The 16,242-nt window shown below is 38.0% G+C and overlaps 1 protein-coding gene across 1 annotated transcript in view; it reads right to left on the bottom strand.

Annotated features, from left to right (window-relative positions):
• RSBN1L (round spermatid basic protein 1 like) overlaps window positions 1-16,242 on the bottom strand; it is a 48,973-nt gene that overhangs the window by 20,049 nt on the left and 12,682 nt on the right. The window contains 1 exon segment of the mRNA XM_029958079.1: window positions 3,068-3,711. Coding sequence (XP_029813939.1) covers window positions 3,068-3,711 — 644 coding nt within the window.

Raw genomic sequence — 16,242 nt, 5'->3', positions numbered from 1 at the left:
ACAAGGTTATCCAGACTAATTCCATTTTGCCCACTTACAGAAACAGTCTGACTAAGCCTTTCAGTCAGTTCACAAAAAGCTATTCCAGTAACTCAAAAAAATTTTAAGGAGTACTCGAGCACCAAGCTAGGTGAGGAAAAACTCCCAATTCCTCTCCCTCTGAAATTTAAAAACTAATTCTGATTAGACAGAACCAGTTCCAATACAACTTCCTCACTCCTGTGCCTGCTGTACCTACTCTCACAAGCTTCTGTTCACTTCTAACCTAACAAGTAAAACTATATTACTCGTGGCACAGGTGTATTGGGAAGGGCGGTGAGAGGGGTTTAATTTCAACTCTACAATCATGAAAACTAAGTAAATTACTTGAAAGATGCAGACTTTCCAGGTAAACCTAGGAGAGCTCCAACCATTTTGACCTCACCAACAGAATTCACTGTGAAATCTGCCTCTTGCCACAGAACCCAACGACTTCAAAATAAGCATTACTTAAAATGAGAAAACCTCACCTGCCACAAAACAGGAGGTGGAAGATTATCAAGTAGTACTAAAACGATGAACATCAGAAATAAAAACTGATAAAACACACAACAATACTTTCCATTTCAGGCTTAGCTCATCCTTCTCTCTTTTTTTAATACTTTTTTAGATATTTTTAAATATTTAGGTTTGTCAGACTGATTACATGTGCTACAGTGAGTTCTCAAAAACAACCAAAGAACCTCAGTTAGCCTCATTTCAGTGTTTTAGTTAAAATTCGCAGAGCAATACCCAAGTTTCTTAAGACTAATGAAGTCCAAGGTACGTACTCAAAGCAGACTTGATAAAACCAACTTCCTATTTAAACCTCAGAAAACAATTCACTCTATACAACAACTGTTAGCCATTGCTCAAGGAGCTCAGGACCACAGCACAGAGCTTGGGCAATGTAGGAACAGAAAACTACATTTAAAGTCTCATAAAAATATACTGCAACAGCATATTAGAATTCCTTTGAAAGATTCATAAAGAACTCAGTGATACAGGAGAATGTTCTCAATCTGCACAGCAAGTCAGAACAGAGAATACTAAGCTAACAAAACATTTCAACCGTAGCAGATCACCTGAGTAGGACAAAACAAGCAACCAAAGAAAGACAAAAATAAGGAAATTATAAGGAAAAATAGAATCAATAGCTAGGTAACCAAGATACTAATTTAAATATTCCAAGAAACAGGGACGCTGCACAGAAGACAGTAAGTCTGATGTTTGTTTGTACACATGATTTATACTCCATACACCCCTTATTTAGCAAAAATATAAGGAGCCAAGCATTGTCTGTCAAGCAACCAAACCAAGAAGAGATAAAATGCCATGAAAACTAAGGAAAAAAACTGAGAGAACACAAAGGAAAAGGAGATACCAGAACTAAATTTCTAGCCAAGTAGAACACAGCTTAGAAGACAGACCATGGAGCTGACCAGTTGAATGCTATAATAATACAGTTTGGCTTCTTTCTTCTACAGGTCTCTCTCTGCTCCTGCTTCACCTACACAAAAATGGGAATTATGATCACAAACCCAATGAACACTGGACTGCTTTAACTACAGATCTTGATGTTACTATTGTAATACTGATTTAATCTATCCCTTTAGTAAAATAATTCTATTATAATTCACAACAGTAAAATTTGGGCTTTTCTTAACCATGTCTTTAGGGCAGATACTGGCACGCAGCTATTCTTGCATTAATGCTGCCCAAGATGACAGGCTGGACTTAAGGAACATACTCTGAAGGATAGATTCAGCTGTTTTTATATAAAATGGCCAAAGACAGAGCAGCTCTGGAGAGCTGCCCATGTGATTTTTATTATTAATGATTCAGTTTACATACTAAAAAAACCCCAGTGACTATAGTTCACAGAATATTCATAACCCATGGCAGTAGATATTTTCTTAACCAGCACTGCTAATGTTCTCTTGCAGCAGCATTTCAGTTCTGCATATCCTTCTGGATAACATACACCTGAAATTCATCAATAAATGCAAGTGTTCTACACAAATGTTTATGTAGCCAAAGGCAAAAAGCACGTTTTTCATCAAAAAGATGACAGTGTAACTTACACTTGAACTCCTCAAAATTGTGTAAAAAGTGTACACTAAAACAGTTTAAAGGTGATCCATACAACATCTAAATTCACAAATAATGGAGTTAAATGGGTGAATGTGAGATAAAGTGGATATAAATAAAACAGCATTGAGTTTCTTCATAAGTTGTTTTGGAGTATCTGTATAGGCTTTACACAATACCCTCATCATCAAGGTGAAAATCTTAGAAAGCTAGACATTTTTTCCCCCTGAAGACCTGAAACATGAATAATTTATATGCAACAGAAATGTATATTCTACAGCAAGTTAATAAATAGCAGAGATGATCTTCAATCAGTAGCTGTTGTTAAGACAGTATACAGTCATTTCCCTCCAGAAAGTCAAGAAAAAATAAATTAATTAAAAGCTGGCTGACATTTTGCCATGTAACTTAACAGCTTTCCACAGAATACAACCAAGTGGAGAGAAATGCAAGTGGCTAAGGACCAAAGCAGTAGCCATGTTAACAACCCAGTTGTCCTTTAACAACCAATTTTGAAGACTCATACTACAAATACAACTAAATAATTCTTCCCTACACAGGTTTTATGTATAACACTGTATTAAAGCATTTCAGTTTTATGAAGTTCACACAGATAAACTACAGTTTGGACACCAAGACAGCCACAGCTAAACCATTTCAACCCTCCAAAACTCACACAATTAAGCTTCAGCTACAGAAACAAATCCAAAGAAACCTACACACACAGGCATGCAAACACTTCCCCTCCCCCATAAAATCCAATTTTATGTCTCAGTTAACAGGCTTCTCATCTTCAATATTGCAGAACTGACTTATTACTTAAAGAATTCCCTTGTTTCTAGTCTTCTGTGTCATCCACACAGCACAGCTAATAGCAACTACTCTAAAAAAAAATCCCCATTCACAGTTGTTTGAAACCATTATATGACTTTAGAAAGTAAAATGTATAACCTCTTACCTGAGCATGAAAATTTGACATAGTCGTTGTCTCTATATCTTTCTTTCCCAAAATCTCCATTTTCACTGGTGAATTGGGAAAATTAAACGAAAAGTAGTCTAAAAAGTCAGGTAAATAAGTAGCTGCCCCATGAACAATACCCATTACATAGTAAGCTGCACAGTTTTCATTTTCACTAAAAACCAGACCCACAAACTCTTCTGCAAATCTCTCCATCTCCACAGGAGACAAGTGGGAGAGTTCATTACTGTAGGCATGGATAACTGATGCACCTCCGTTAGGCTGGTGCTCAATATGAATCAGCTGTTTGAACTCCAATGTGTCCAACCTTTTGAGTTTATTTTGAACCCGTGGCTCCTTTAACGAGACAAATGGAAACTCACTGTTCTCTGGTATCTTGGACTCACAGTCCTTCTTGGGATCCATATTTTTCCCACTGAAATCCTTAAGATGATCATCTATGATGCCTTTGGTTTCCTGATCCTCAATATCAGAAACCAATCCTGAGCAGATGGTCTGAATGGATTTGCTGTACATTTTTGGACGCTTCCTCTTCTCATTCTCTTTATGTTTCTTTTTCTTTTTCTTCTTAACTTTTTTAATCTGTAGCTCTTCTGCATTGGTTTTTGGTTTCTCCTTCCCACCTGTTGAGAGGAAAAAATCTCTTAAGACTCTTTATACACATAACATGTACTTAAACGTCAGTATTCCCAGTGACCAAAACCCCCACCGTGGCACAAAAGACCAGAGACCAAAAGCAAGGATCACAAGGTGTATCTTAACAAAAATGAGTGGAGTAAGAGACACCTGCCATGTTCACATTCTGACTGACAAATAAGCTGACAAATAAAGGGAAGGACAGCACAAAAAAACCAAGTTTCCCAAGGTTGCTTTCATGATGAGTCACAGTCCTTCATCATTCCCTTTTAACTAGTCATCAGCAGTTACTGTCCCAGAAAGTCCAGAGATGTCACAGGACAGCTGTCCAACACTGCCAAATAATATCAACCAGCAGCAGTGAGCTGTTCACAAGATGACACTACTAAAGCCTACCCTGTCACATGGGCTTTACATGGTCATTCTTTCATAATTAAATAAATTGTGTTGAAATATATGTGGGGACATCTAAAAAGTGACATATTAGAAAATAAATAGAATTCAAATGAAACAAAACACACATTAAGGAAAACACTCAGAAAACAGAGACTAGCTTCAAGTTTACATAATACACAAACTGAACTGAAAACAAAGTGTAATGGCCTAAAGGCAGAAAGCACTCACTTAGGGATAACACGTTCAAGTGATTTCCAAGGTAAATGCTCTCCTTTGTTTTAAAGTGTTTTCCTTCAAGTGCTTTTGGGGTTTTTTTGCAAGTAATAGAAGTGGGAGCCAAAAAAACTTCTGGCACTACACTGTCAAAAAAATCTAGCAGTTGACATGATTTAGCAAATAGTGAAAGGAAGTTACTGGGTATATTTCAGTGCAAAATTATATTCACAACAAGTGACTGAAGACCAGTAGGTTCAAAGAGAGAAGCTTAGAAGTTTAGCAACTGAGTATTTCATTGCAAGACCAAGTAATCTCAAATCACAAGAGTTAAGTTAGCCAGTCTCTACTACTATGCTGCAGGAGACTATTTTCAGCTTGCAATCCTCGGCCCAAGTAACTCATAAGAGTCCTTTAAAAAAAAGAAAAAAAAAAAGGAAAAAAGGAGAGAGGGAGGGAGGGAGGGAGGAAGGAAGGAAAGAGACCACAACTGTTGGTGCAGGGAATCTCAAATTCTTGCTGATAATTAAGAGGCTTGGACATGGAAAATGCAACTACTGAAAAGGAGAACATGCAATTAAGACACTTGCCTCTGAGCCTTGTGAGGTTTGTGACAGCAGCTACACACCTCTGGGATTCCTGAAGTGGAGGCAGGCAAGCTAGTTATGTCCCTGCATTCTATTTTCTCATGGAGGGGAGGGGAAGAAGTGCCCTGAGGTCACTTCATTTCTTACTTAGCCCAAACAAGGACACAGCCTCTAGGATTTCTTAATCTAATAACTACAAAGATTCCCTTCACTCGAAATCAGATTAACATGGCACACTGAGCAAAATTTCACTTTTAGCTAACCGAGTTCAATTGCCAAAAGGCAGAGTATCCTCAGAGTATCTGTCCTTTCTTAGGTTAAATTTATTGTAAAACTAGCATCACCTCTGCAACAGGACTGTTTCATCTGGTACATGCAATATTCACCCACTTCTTTGTTAAATAACATCTTCCTTCTGTCACAAGTCTTTAAATATAATGGGCATGAAAAGACCAGGAAGAGGAGTAACAGGTGTAAAACTAAGTACCTCAGTCTTAGAGGAGTACTGAAAATAGTTCATTGAGGGTAGCAGAGTACTTAAGTGAAATGTCACCACCTGACAAAAATCACCTACTACTCACATTCTGGGGTAAGGTAATGGTGGCATTACGGCACCAACTCCATTCAGGGGGGAAAAAAAAACCACAAAGAAATGGTTTATGACAGTGAAAAGTTCTATAATACAGGCTTAGAAATCTCAAAATGCAGACTACAGAACAGACATTTTTTCCCCCCTCCTGACTGCAGGAATACACAACCAGAAAGCATCCAAGAACATATAGGTATTTCAAATTCTTAAACATGCTTTAACTAATAATTTTAAAATTGTTTCCCTCTAAACATGAAAATTTGTTGCTATATTGATGGATATTGCAAAGAAGTCAAACATTTTCAGATATTATATTAGTATGAATATAAAAAATATGGATTTATAGCACCAAATGCTGGAGCATGTCAAGGCAGAAGGAAGTAGGAGACATCTGCCAACCCACTTCACTTGTCCTAAAATGGAGCTCAGATTTCTGTGGGGACTAATCACTCAGATCTGGGACTTCATGTACAGTAGGGAAAGGATGGAAATTTCTATTCACTGGGGTGCAATAAGCAGTAATAGAAACGGCAACACACACAACAACTAAGTGCAAAGCAAGAAGCTATTTGCTATGGCAAGAGCCAAATTTCTCTGTTGTACTTGAACATGTTTATAATGACCAAGGAAAATCCTAAGACAACTGAAGATTGGCATCTACATATTCTTGTTGAACATCCAGCTATAAAATTACATTCCATTATTGCTAATTGAAATGTGAAGTACCTACATGAGATGGGTATGAATCTGTATTTGTGCAAAACTACTTCAAAAATTATTGACTTCCATTTCTACAGTACAAGAAGGAAGATGATCTGATTTCCCCTTCCAATCTGTCCCATGCCCTGCCTTTGATTCTATCTCCTGAGAAGTTTTACTAACAACCAATTTCACTCAACTTCTCCTGTAGTATATGGTGGCTGCTTTTTTAACCCATCACTTACTGTATATCACAGATGCAGCTGTACAATAAAATAAAAAAATAAAAATAAAATACATATATTAAAAAAAAAGTCTGCTACTAAACTACAAGACAGGCTTCCTTAGAGAGGTGGTGGATGCCCCAGGCCTGTCAGTGTTTAAGAGGCATTTGGACAATGCCCTTAACAACACACTAACTTTTGGTCAGCCCTGAAGTGGTGGGGCAGTGGGACTGAATGATCACTGTAGGCCCCTTCCAACTGAATTAGTCGTTTCTATTCTAACCCTGAGCAAGCAGCACTCAAAAGAGCACAGCCATGGTCTTGAAAGCAGTGATGCTTTTAAGACAGAAACAACAAACAAAACAAAACCAATATAACAATTAAAATCAGACAGATGGAATGTAAACCAGTTTCAAATTATGCAAAGTTCACATGAACGTGTCCAAAAAGGTTTGTGCTCAATACCAGTTGTAAAAATAAGTTTTAGTTAAGTTGGTATATATTTATGGAAGCCTTTAAAATCTTAGGAGGAATTACACTAAGACATTCTTGAAGTGAAGAACATTTATCAGTCTCTGTGTTTGTTTTCACACCATCTCTGTGAAAGCTTCAGAAAGGAAAAAAGCTCTCAACCACAGGATAAAAATAATTCTTTTTCTGGTATCCAACAGTCTTCTTTCCAGCTTGATAAGAAATTTTCTGTTCAGCTTTAAATAAATAGATTTTTATACAGTCTGTTTTTACTTTTGAACTCAAGATAAAAGGGTTATGCCATTTACACATATATCAAGTATTACAATTCATCAGTACACACTTTCCCAAATTATGCTACGTTGCAAAACTGGGGCACACAATTTGGAATCAAATAAATATTTGCTAACAGCCTCTCATCTCTGAACAAAACTCTCTTCCACAGAATTTTTTGGACCTCTATATATAAAAAGGATAGAACTGAGAACATTTTTAATTCTGAAACACTTGGAAACCAAAACAGCAACAATCACTGAAAGAACAGCAGGCTGTACAGCAAAAAAACACCAGAAGATCTATGATGGAAAGTAGCAGGAACCCCTGAAATGCCACTTGCAACTGGAAAGAAAGAGAAAAATGGTGTTTATCCCTGTGAGACAAAACATGAATCAGGAGTCTGAGCTACTGATGGCACTGAAGAGGAAAAAAGCCTTAAAACACAAGTCAGAAGATAAAAAGGATTCCAAATGGGATTTTTCCAAAACATTTCCAGAATTAAAGACTTTCAAAAAAACCTACCTACCAACAAGAGCAAAACTTAGTTCTCTAAACTAATTCAAGCAGGAATTAAAAGGTAACATGACTTCAAAAACTGATTAGTTGTTTCCAAGCTTTTTTCAAATTCACACAGGCTTTTGCTACTGCACACACAAGACAGATTCTGTCAAGAACTCCATTTCCACACTGGCAGCACATTACGTACTTACAGAAAATTATTCTTAGATATTTCATACACTGTATTTCAAAGAGAAAATATTTATATTATAAAATTAAATTGAATACTGAAAGACTGAAAAAATGTGAAATGTGTAATTATTTGCTCAGCCTTCAAATGTGGAGACATGACACAGCTGAGCAATGTATGAGCTTGCTGCCACGGATGAGTCCAGCCCCCCGCTCTCCTCTGCCACTGCTCCTGGCACACACTCCTGCACCATTCCTGCTACTGCCTGATGCTCATCTGATTGCACAGTAACTCAATGGCTCAGCAGAAAACTATTCACTTTGCTGCTCTAGATCAGAGAACAGAACTGGTTCACAGCACTGTCTGACAGGAACTAAAGCATGGAGACCATTGAGAGCAGGCACTGGGGGGTACTAAAGCCCACTCCTCATCAGTGGCAGAAAACACTTGATCTGCTCCCCACACCTTCATCTATCCACACCTTCATCTATCCACCTCCAGCACTGAACAAGGCTGAATTTTTAAGGGGGGGAAGGAAGTCCCACCACCTCACACAACAGTACATATAGGAGACAGGATCCATTTCCTAACAAACCTTAACAGAAAGCTCCCTAACCCCAAAGCTTGAACTCTTCGATTCAACATAGAGGTTACACAATTTATCTTTTAAAGGTAAAATTTTAGTTTATTTAACTGTAATATGGATCAGGCTACAATTTCTGCCCTCTGTCCTTTCTTACAGTGAGTGTGGGTGGTGCTGTACAGTGCTCACTCCCCATCCTGCTTTGACATCCACATACCACCAATTTTAGAATATTTATGTTCAATTATTTCCGCATACAGACAGTTCTCCTGAAGAATACAAACACAAAATGGAAAACTGATTTCTAGAAGTAAGCAGGATTTTTTAGCAAAGCTTGAATAAACTGAGACAGAATGAGAAGGAAGCACATTTCTAGCCTAAGGCTTCTGCTCTACTGAATTTCAAAGATCCACTCTGAAGTAGGTATTTAAAGCTGCTCAGAAGTTGCAAATACTGTAACAGCAAAAGGAGTTAGTTTGCTGAAATACTGGGATTGCTATCAGCAATGCCAAATAAATACTTTCATCTTATTCTTCTTCTGCATTAGCTGTAGAGAGGAGCAGAAACCCACTCATCCAGTCACTCCTCTGCTGCATATATCAAAATACTTTAAAGTAAAATGTGCCGCTGCTTCCAAAACCAATAATGCTGCTTTGACACTTGGCTAATGGACACCAAAAAAGAACAGCTGCTTTCCACATCTCCCTAGGGCAGTAATCGAGTTGCCTCAGAGCAGACATACAGAATTCTGTGAAAACATTAAGTAAGCAATCCAAAAGGCTAAATAAAGATCCCAACACAAGACTGAGATATCCAAGCCAGCTTAGTTTTAAGCAAGATTTGGCAGCAGCAGTTCAGTGCTCGATGCAAGCGGATTTCACCTCTCAAGTACTTACTGCTGAGGCACTCACAACCCAAAACTTTCAAGATAGGTGTTTCAGAGATCCTTCACCAGCAATCACAATAAAGGTGTGTACATACATACATATCCATTCAACTGCTAGAATCTAACTGCAGCCAAGACAGCACCCACTCTGAAGTGCACAGCATCTTTGTCCCTGTGTCTTGAGATGCATTTAGACACACACAGTTACTGAACCAGCTATAAACATAAAACCTTTTTCCACTGCATGGTTTGAAAACTCAAGACAGAAGTTAACAATTTTCACTTGAATTAAAAACAAGTTAGTTAAGGTGAGTCAGAGAACTGCTGTAGGACCCCAAGAATGAGAAATAACAGAGACAGGAGGTGAGTAGAAAAACTCAGCACCCATAGACTTTTACAGGAGCTTTCCCCTTGACCTGAAGTTAAAAAGTAGACTGAGTTCACACTTAACTGGACTGGAAAAAAAAAAAAAAGAACAGTAAAATTTTAATTCTCCTTCTGCTCTTATTTGGCTAATCATGTCTGTATGAGGATGGAGTTATAAAACTTGCAGCACATTATTAAGGAAGTTAGAAGAATGGAAATGTATGTTCATTCTGTTGAGGCATGCACAATAAGTATAAGAACTTATAAGAACACAATAAGTATAAGCAGTATAAGAACTACCTCTAAACAAACTTTTAACCATCATCTAGGCAAGTCACACCTTACTCCTACCATACATGCATCTATAGGAAAGGCAGAACTTTCAGGGTAACTCAGTACATTTCATTTCTTGTGGTGACACAATATCCCTGTCAGACACAGCATAGGACTGAGATTCAGAACTATTCAAATTTTATATAAATCAGTCAATGCTCTGTTATTACTTGATGACCCACGCTTGTATTTTAAATTAATGTTAGACAGCCTGAACTCTGGTTAACTACAGACACTTTACAAGAGTAAGTTTTTACACCTAGAAAAGTTAGACATTACCTGAAGTTTACTTTATGTTGTGTTTCGTCCATTAGAACATTTGACATGAAATTTTAAAGGAGCAGAAGCCATGAAGTAAAATACTTCATTCAGTTGCTTCAACCAGAGCAGCATTTCTCAACTTTGAGGTCACAGCCACCAAAATTATTAAGGAGGGACTTTTGACATTTCAAAACAAAACCCAAAGATTAATAACTAAATTATTCATTTACCACAGTTTTCTAGCTGACAACTAGTAGCAGGAAGACACAAACATTTTTAATAGCAGTCAGTAATTAAAGACAGTTTTGATTTCTGCACTTGAGGAAAGCCCAGTCACCAAAATTTAAGAGAGCTGAGGAGCACTTGGTGAGGAGCTGAAAGATGAAAGAACATCAACCCAGAGAAGCCTAAACAGGGACCACATTTCCTAGATTTTTTTCAACTGAACAGAAGGACTGGCACACAGCAGCTTCCTCCTCACTCTGTGGCACATGAACACACACAGCAGTGCCAACCAGCTGCCTGTACACCCCTGGCTCTGCAAGGCCCTGGCTGTTCTGCCATCAGCTACAGCACACGGCTCTAGTCTTGGGCTTGGTCCTGTACCAACCACCTCCCACTGCAGCCCTCTCCAGGAAGGGACAAGTGAGAATAACCTCCAATTAATGATCTTCACTTTCTTCCCATAGTCCCACACGGCCAGAGACACAACTCTCACTGCAATTCACTCTAAAGCTACTGATACAGTGCCTCAGCTCTGCTACAGCTCTTCAGGCTGAGTCTTTAAATAGCCAACACAAAAATCCCAGTTCAAACCACAGAAGTGTCCCCCTGGATCTTCCAGGGAGTCTAAAGTTCATAACCACAAACACTAAAAAAATTGAACAGGACCAGCCAAGATGCCGTTCATGAACCAGTAAATAAATAAAATATGCAGTCACAGAGAATATAAGCGTTCTTGAAGCCACTGTCACTTAGGGTGGCCAAAAAAAAAGGAAAAAAATTCTAAAAAAAATAAAAATAAAAATCTACCCAGCACAAGAAAAAAACATGAGCAGCATTTTAGATATTAAAAAACCCTCACGTTTGTCCCAGATAACAAAATTAGAAAACTGTCAGTTAACTAACATATCACATGTTATATATTTATTTTTAAATCTCTTTCAATAAATATGATTCTATGTAATAATTTGGTGAGTTAATGAAAAACATATTAAAAATAGCTCAAAATTATTAGAAAACTGACTTCCTAATTGACTTAAAATGGGCACATGGAATTCTAAACAGACATGAAATGCACAGTCACTCCACAAATAAGGGGAATGAGCAAGATCAGCTGCTGACACGTTGCAAAGCTAATAGGCCACGTGCTGAAAACAAACAATTTCAAGATGCCTCAGTACAGAGCCCAGGAAACAAACCCAACAGCAGGAGCAACTGCGAACTGACAGCTATCTTGTTCTATTTACAGGCTTGAAAGCTTGACTATTAAACATCAGAAAAGTCAAGCCTAAAATACATCAAATAATCCTATTTCATGTTGTCTCCTGGAAGCTGAATAGTCACAACCACCTTGAGAGCAGCTATTTAAGATTTTCAGAAAGTGACACTTATGGGCATACAAACACAACATGTGATAAAAGTTGCTACAAAGATACGCATCAACTTCTACCATGTTCAGCTCCTTAATATAACCATCCCTTGCCTAGAGAGCCATACAGGAAGATCCCAACATGCTTCTTCCTACATCCTTTCCAACAACTGCACCAATGAACTTCAATGACATGTTGTAAAATAAGCAGAGATTTATAAAGCGACGAATAAAAAAATACAAACGTCTAAAATATTTCCAGTTAGTTTTTCTACAACAAACAGACTGAAAATATGAAGTCTGCAAACAGCCCTCTGGAGTCTGGTCATCTGAGTTACCACACTAAACATATATATGAAATTATAATTTAGCTATTTTATGTACCTTATAGAAGTATATCAAAAAGCAGCAATCTGTTCTTCCTTCCATACATCTAAATATCTGTTCTCCAAATAAGGGAACAACCCAAATAAAAACCATTAACAGAAATCCCAGCTACACTAAAAGCACAGAAAACTTTGTGGAGAGGAAAGGTCCAACAGAAGATTTCTGTTCAAAATTAAAAGTCTGCATATGAGAAGAAAAATCTAAGAGGAATCAATGCAGGACAAAGTTTTTGTGCAGTTCCACACTCCTGGATCTTAACATACAGCAAGAGGTGAAAAAGTGCTGATTTAATCACCTTGTTTCAATGAAGCCTTTCACTTCAACACGCACACACTCCTCTACCAGCACTTTTCACTCTGCTATGGAAGAACTTTAAAGACAGCAGAGAAGCACACATAGAAGCAGACCTCTTTTCTGAACTGACCATCACAGTATTTTAATTCATCTGTGGCATCAAAATTAGAACTGAAACCCACTTCCCATAAACAATACAATCAGAAGGTAAAAGAAAAATATTTTGTGTGCACGCAGCCTAACAACTTACTCAGATATTTACTAGCAATAATCCAGAGGTACAAAGATTGTTCTCAAAGGAAGAACTCCTATAAATGTGACAGCACTGAAATTCTCGCAGAAGTCTTATCTTTGAAAAACAATAATTCAAAAACCACAATTACTTCCACAGTCTTCACCATAAAAAGACATTCCAAATAATACACGTGCATATGCTAAACAGACGATCATAATTTGTAACCACAGCCTTCAGATTTCATTTTAAAAAAATCATATAAAAAAATCAGAGATTTTGCAAGCAGTTGTAGAAAAAGGCTTTCACTTTTCATTGATGTACCAGAAGCCTTTGCTTCAAGGCCCAGACCCCCACCTCCAGCAAGACACACTTCAAAGCTTTACAGCACAGCTCTCCCTCCAGCTGCCACCTGCTCCATCACATTCAACATCTGTGTTTTACCCCAAACTCATATATTTTATTGGTAAAAGTTAGTAACTTGGAGCATAAGGACTGCGAAGCAAACTCAGTATTACAGGCAAATCAGTGCGATGGGTTGTGTGCCCTACACTCCGACTTCAGTCTTACCCATTCTCTCAATGTCCCATCAACTAAAGTGCAAATAAATCCTTCAACATTCTCCCTAAAGATACATACAGACAAAATACAGTGGATGGGAAAAAGCATGCAGTATGACTCAGGTCTCGTGTTCAATATACCAATTTTATAATTACTTCTGTGCAAAACCCATCTATAAAAAATTTAAAAGGTTCATAAGAATGTGCAATTAAATGTAATTTCTTCCAGAATAATAATAAAAGAAAGCTTTATAAAACAATTTGTACTTACATATATTTATACCAGCAAAATAAAATATTCATTTTCAGTTCTTTCCTGCATTTTGGCATTCAATAACCCAAGGCATTTAACCTTGCAGAAACACTAAGAATTTCTCCTACTGCATTTTTAGCTATTGCTGTGCTCTGATATAAATAATGTGAAAAACAAGACTGACTGTTTTTTTCTTAAAGAAAAAACACAAATGGGACTGTTTACAAATAAACCTATTAATCATCTTCCATTTTGCAGGACCTCCAGTAACTTTCAGTCACATCAAATTTTTTGTATGAAACTCTCCATTTCTAGAAGGTAACTGTTTACTATGCAAATTTTTTTTAAGTAAGTTTAATTCACTTATAGTTTCTGAATTTTTAGCAATATGCATTGCCAAGAAGCTTTTTTTTTTTTCAAAAACTGAGCTCTTCCACATAACAGACTGAGAGACATAGAGGCAATTAGATAGCTTTATTCTTCAGAGAATACATCTTCAAGTGCAAAAGGGTGACAAAAAACCTTTTCATTCTAGATTCATAACAAAAGCCATCAGCCTCTCTGAAAGTGCCTCATTTCCTTTAGCAGCCTCAGGAACTGCAAAAAAAAATACCCTCTTCAAGAACTGTCTGTCTCCAACACTGGCAAGTTTTATCACGGCTTTCAACAGAACGCCAACACAAGTTTAGGCAGATGAACAGCTTACACCCCTGAGCTTCCTCATACAAGTAACACTTCCACATTCAGCTTAAAGCACCAAAATCAGGCTTATGCACCAATTCTCCCTCAAAAGGCATCAGTCCCTCACTACTGACTTCTATAACTAGTCACTTTTCACCTTGGCCAGCTACTTTAGCTGTCTCAAGTCTCACAGACTGTTACCTCCAGCCCCTCAAAGAAAGTCAGTCACAAACAGATGGTCAGAGCAACATTTTACAACAAGATATAGATCTAATAACTAGGAAAAGGAAATAAAATGCCTTTAGGCACTGTAGTGCCAGTCTCTAGACATACACAAACAAAAAAAGAAAAACCAACCATAAAACCAAAACTGCAAAGCAAAGGGAAGCAGACTCATTCCAAAACTTTGTTCAAAGCCCACGCAGTGAATTCTGAGCTCAGAACAATAGGGCCTGGAGCCTTTGCTACACAGGAAGAAGACACCCTTAGATAGAGTTAATATTTGAGAAGGTCACAGAGACTGATACATACAAGAAGCTGCACCTCAAAGCACTTCTGCCTTTGCTGTCTCTTGCCCAGGATGTAAAACCAGATCAGCTAAACGACTCAGGAAATGTTATATGAATGTCACAGCACATACAAGCATGTCCAGTCAGATTTTGGAGGCCCACAGAAAACACTGACCTGCTGTTCTGAATGGGATACAAACCCAGTGGAGAGAATCTATCTGCTCTCCTGACACATCCCCTTCTTTTCCTGAAACAGGAGTCAATTTTGCAGGATACTGAAAAACCAAACATAGCCTCTAAAAACACTTCCTTCCAACACCTTAAAGAAAACCTAAAACACACTTGACTGGCAACAGGTCAAGTCAAATAGAGTAAGGCATCTAATGCACTTGTAGCAGCGTTCTCCATGAGAACAACCCATCCTGCTACTCGGCAGAGATGTTCTAACACAGTCCCTGGGCATATAAATTTTTACATTACTTTGAAAGTAAAGCACCATTTTTGGCTCAACAGCCCCACTAGGTATCATTTATTAGATCTGTGTAAGAAGACTTCCTGTCTTTGCAGCTTCCACCTGATCTGCTGAACGGCAACAGAAACAGGACCCAGTGTAAAAAAGGCTGTGACTCAAACAAAGCCTGAAGAACCTCACTGTTGAGAGAGTTAAGCTTTGCTCAGTATCTCCAGTATCTCAACCACCAACTTCCTTCCATGCTCAGCAAAGACAAGTCACACCTGTCCCTCTCACAGGAAGTCATCAGTTTACACTCCTGTGTTCAAGGCAATACCTTTAGATCTGATCAAAGCAGGTTTGAAGCTGTCATAGCTAATACAGTTAACTTGTGTGCAGAGTATCATATGTGATGCAGTAATTACCAGGTGCTGTGTCTCTGACATCATAGGAATATTTTGAAGATCAAGTTTTGATTTGAGGGTTTCAGTTTCTGGTTTCTAAATTAAATCCTACAGCAGACAAGGTAACAGAAAAACATATCAGGAATTTGTTCCTAACTTCAAAAGCAGAATCTGAAAATAACATATTAAAAAAAAAAATTGGTCAACTCAAATAAGCAACACCCTCACAAAAAATCTAATGTAGCATGACCTAAGTGAAGACTAAGGTAGTTCAAGAACTGGCTTCACTGGTGTGCTCAAAGGGTTGTGAGCAGCATTACATTTCCAGCAGCATTACATTTCCAGTTGGAAAACAGTCCCTACTGGATTAATCCAGACCTTGATATCTTGTGCCAGTACTGTTCAGCATCTTCATTAATTGTGTCATGGGACAGAGCACACCCTCAGCAAGTTGCAGGTGACACAAAACTGGAAGGAGGGTTTGACACACCACAGGGTTGTGCTGCCTGTGAGAAGGACCTTGAGACAGTGTAGAAATGAGCCAACCTGGGGCACTCATGAAGTCGACAGAGGGATGGGCAAAG

Source organism: Manacus vitellinus, unplaced genomic scaffold (assembly GCF_001715985.3).
Source record: "Manacus vitellinus isolate BGI_N305 unplaced genomic scaffold, ASM171598v3 scaffold_13_pilon, whole genome shotgun sequence".
NCBI lineage: Eukaryota > Metazoa > Chordata > Aves > Passeriformes > Pipridae > Manacus > Manacus vitellinus.
The sequence above is the reverse complement of the archived record's forward strand: the minus strand, read 5'-3'. Positions and strand labels throughout refer to the sequence as shown.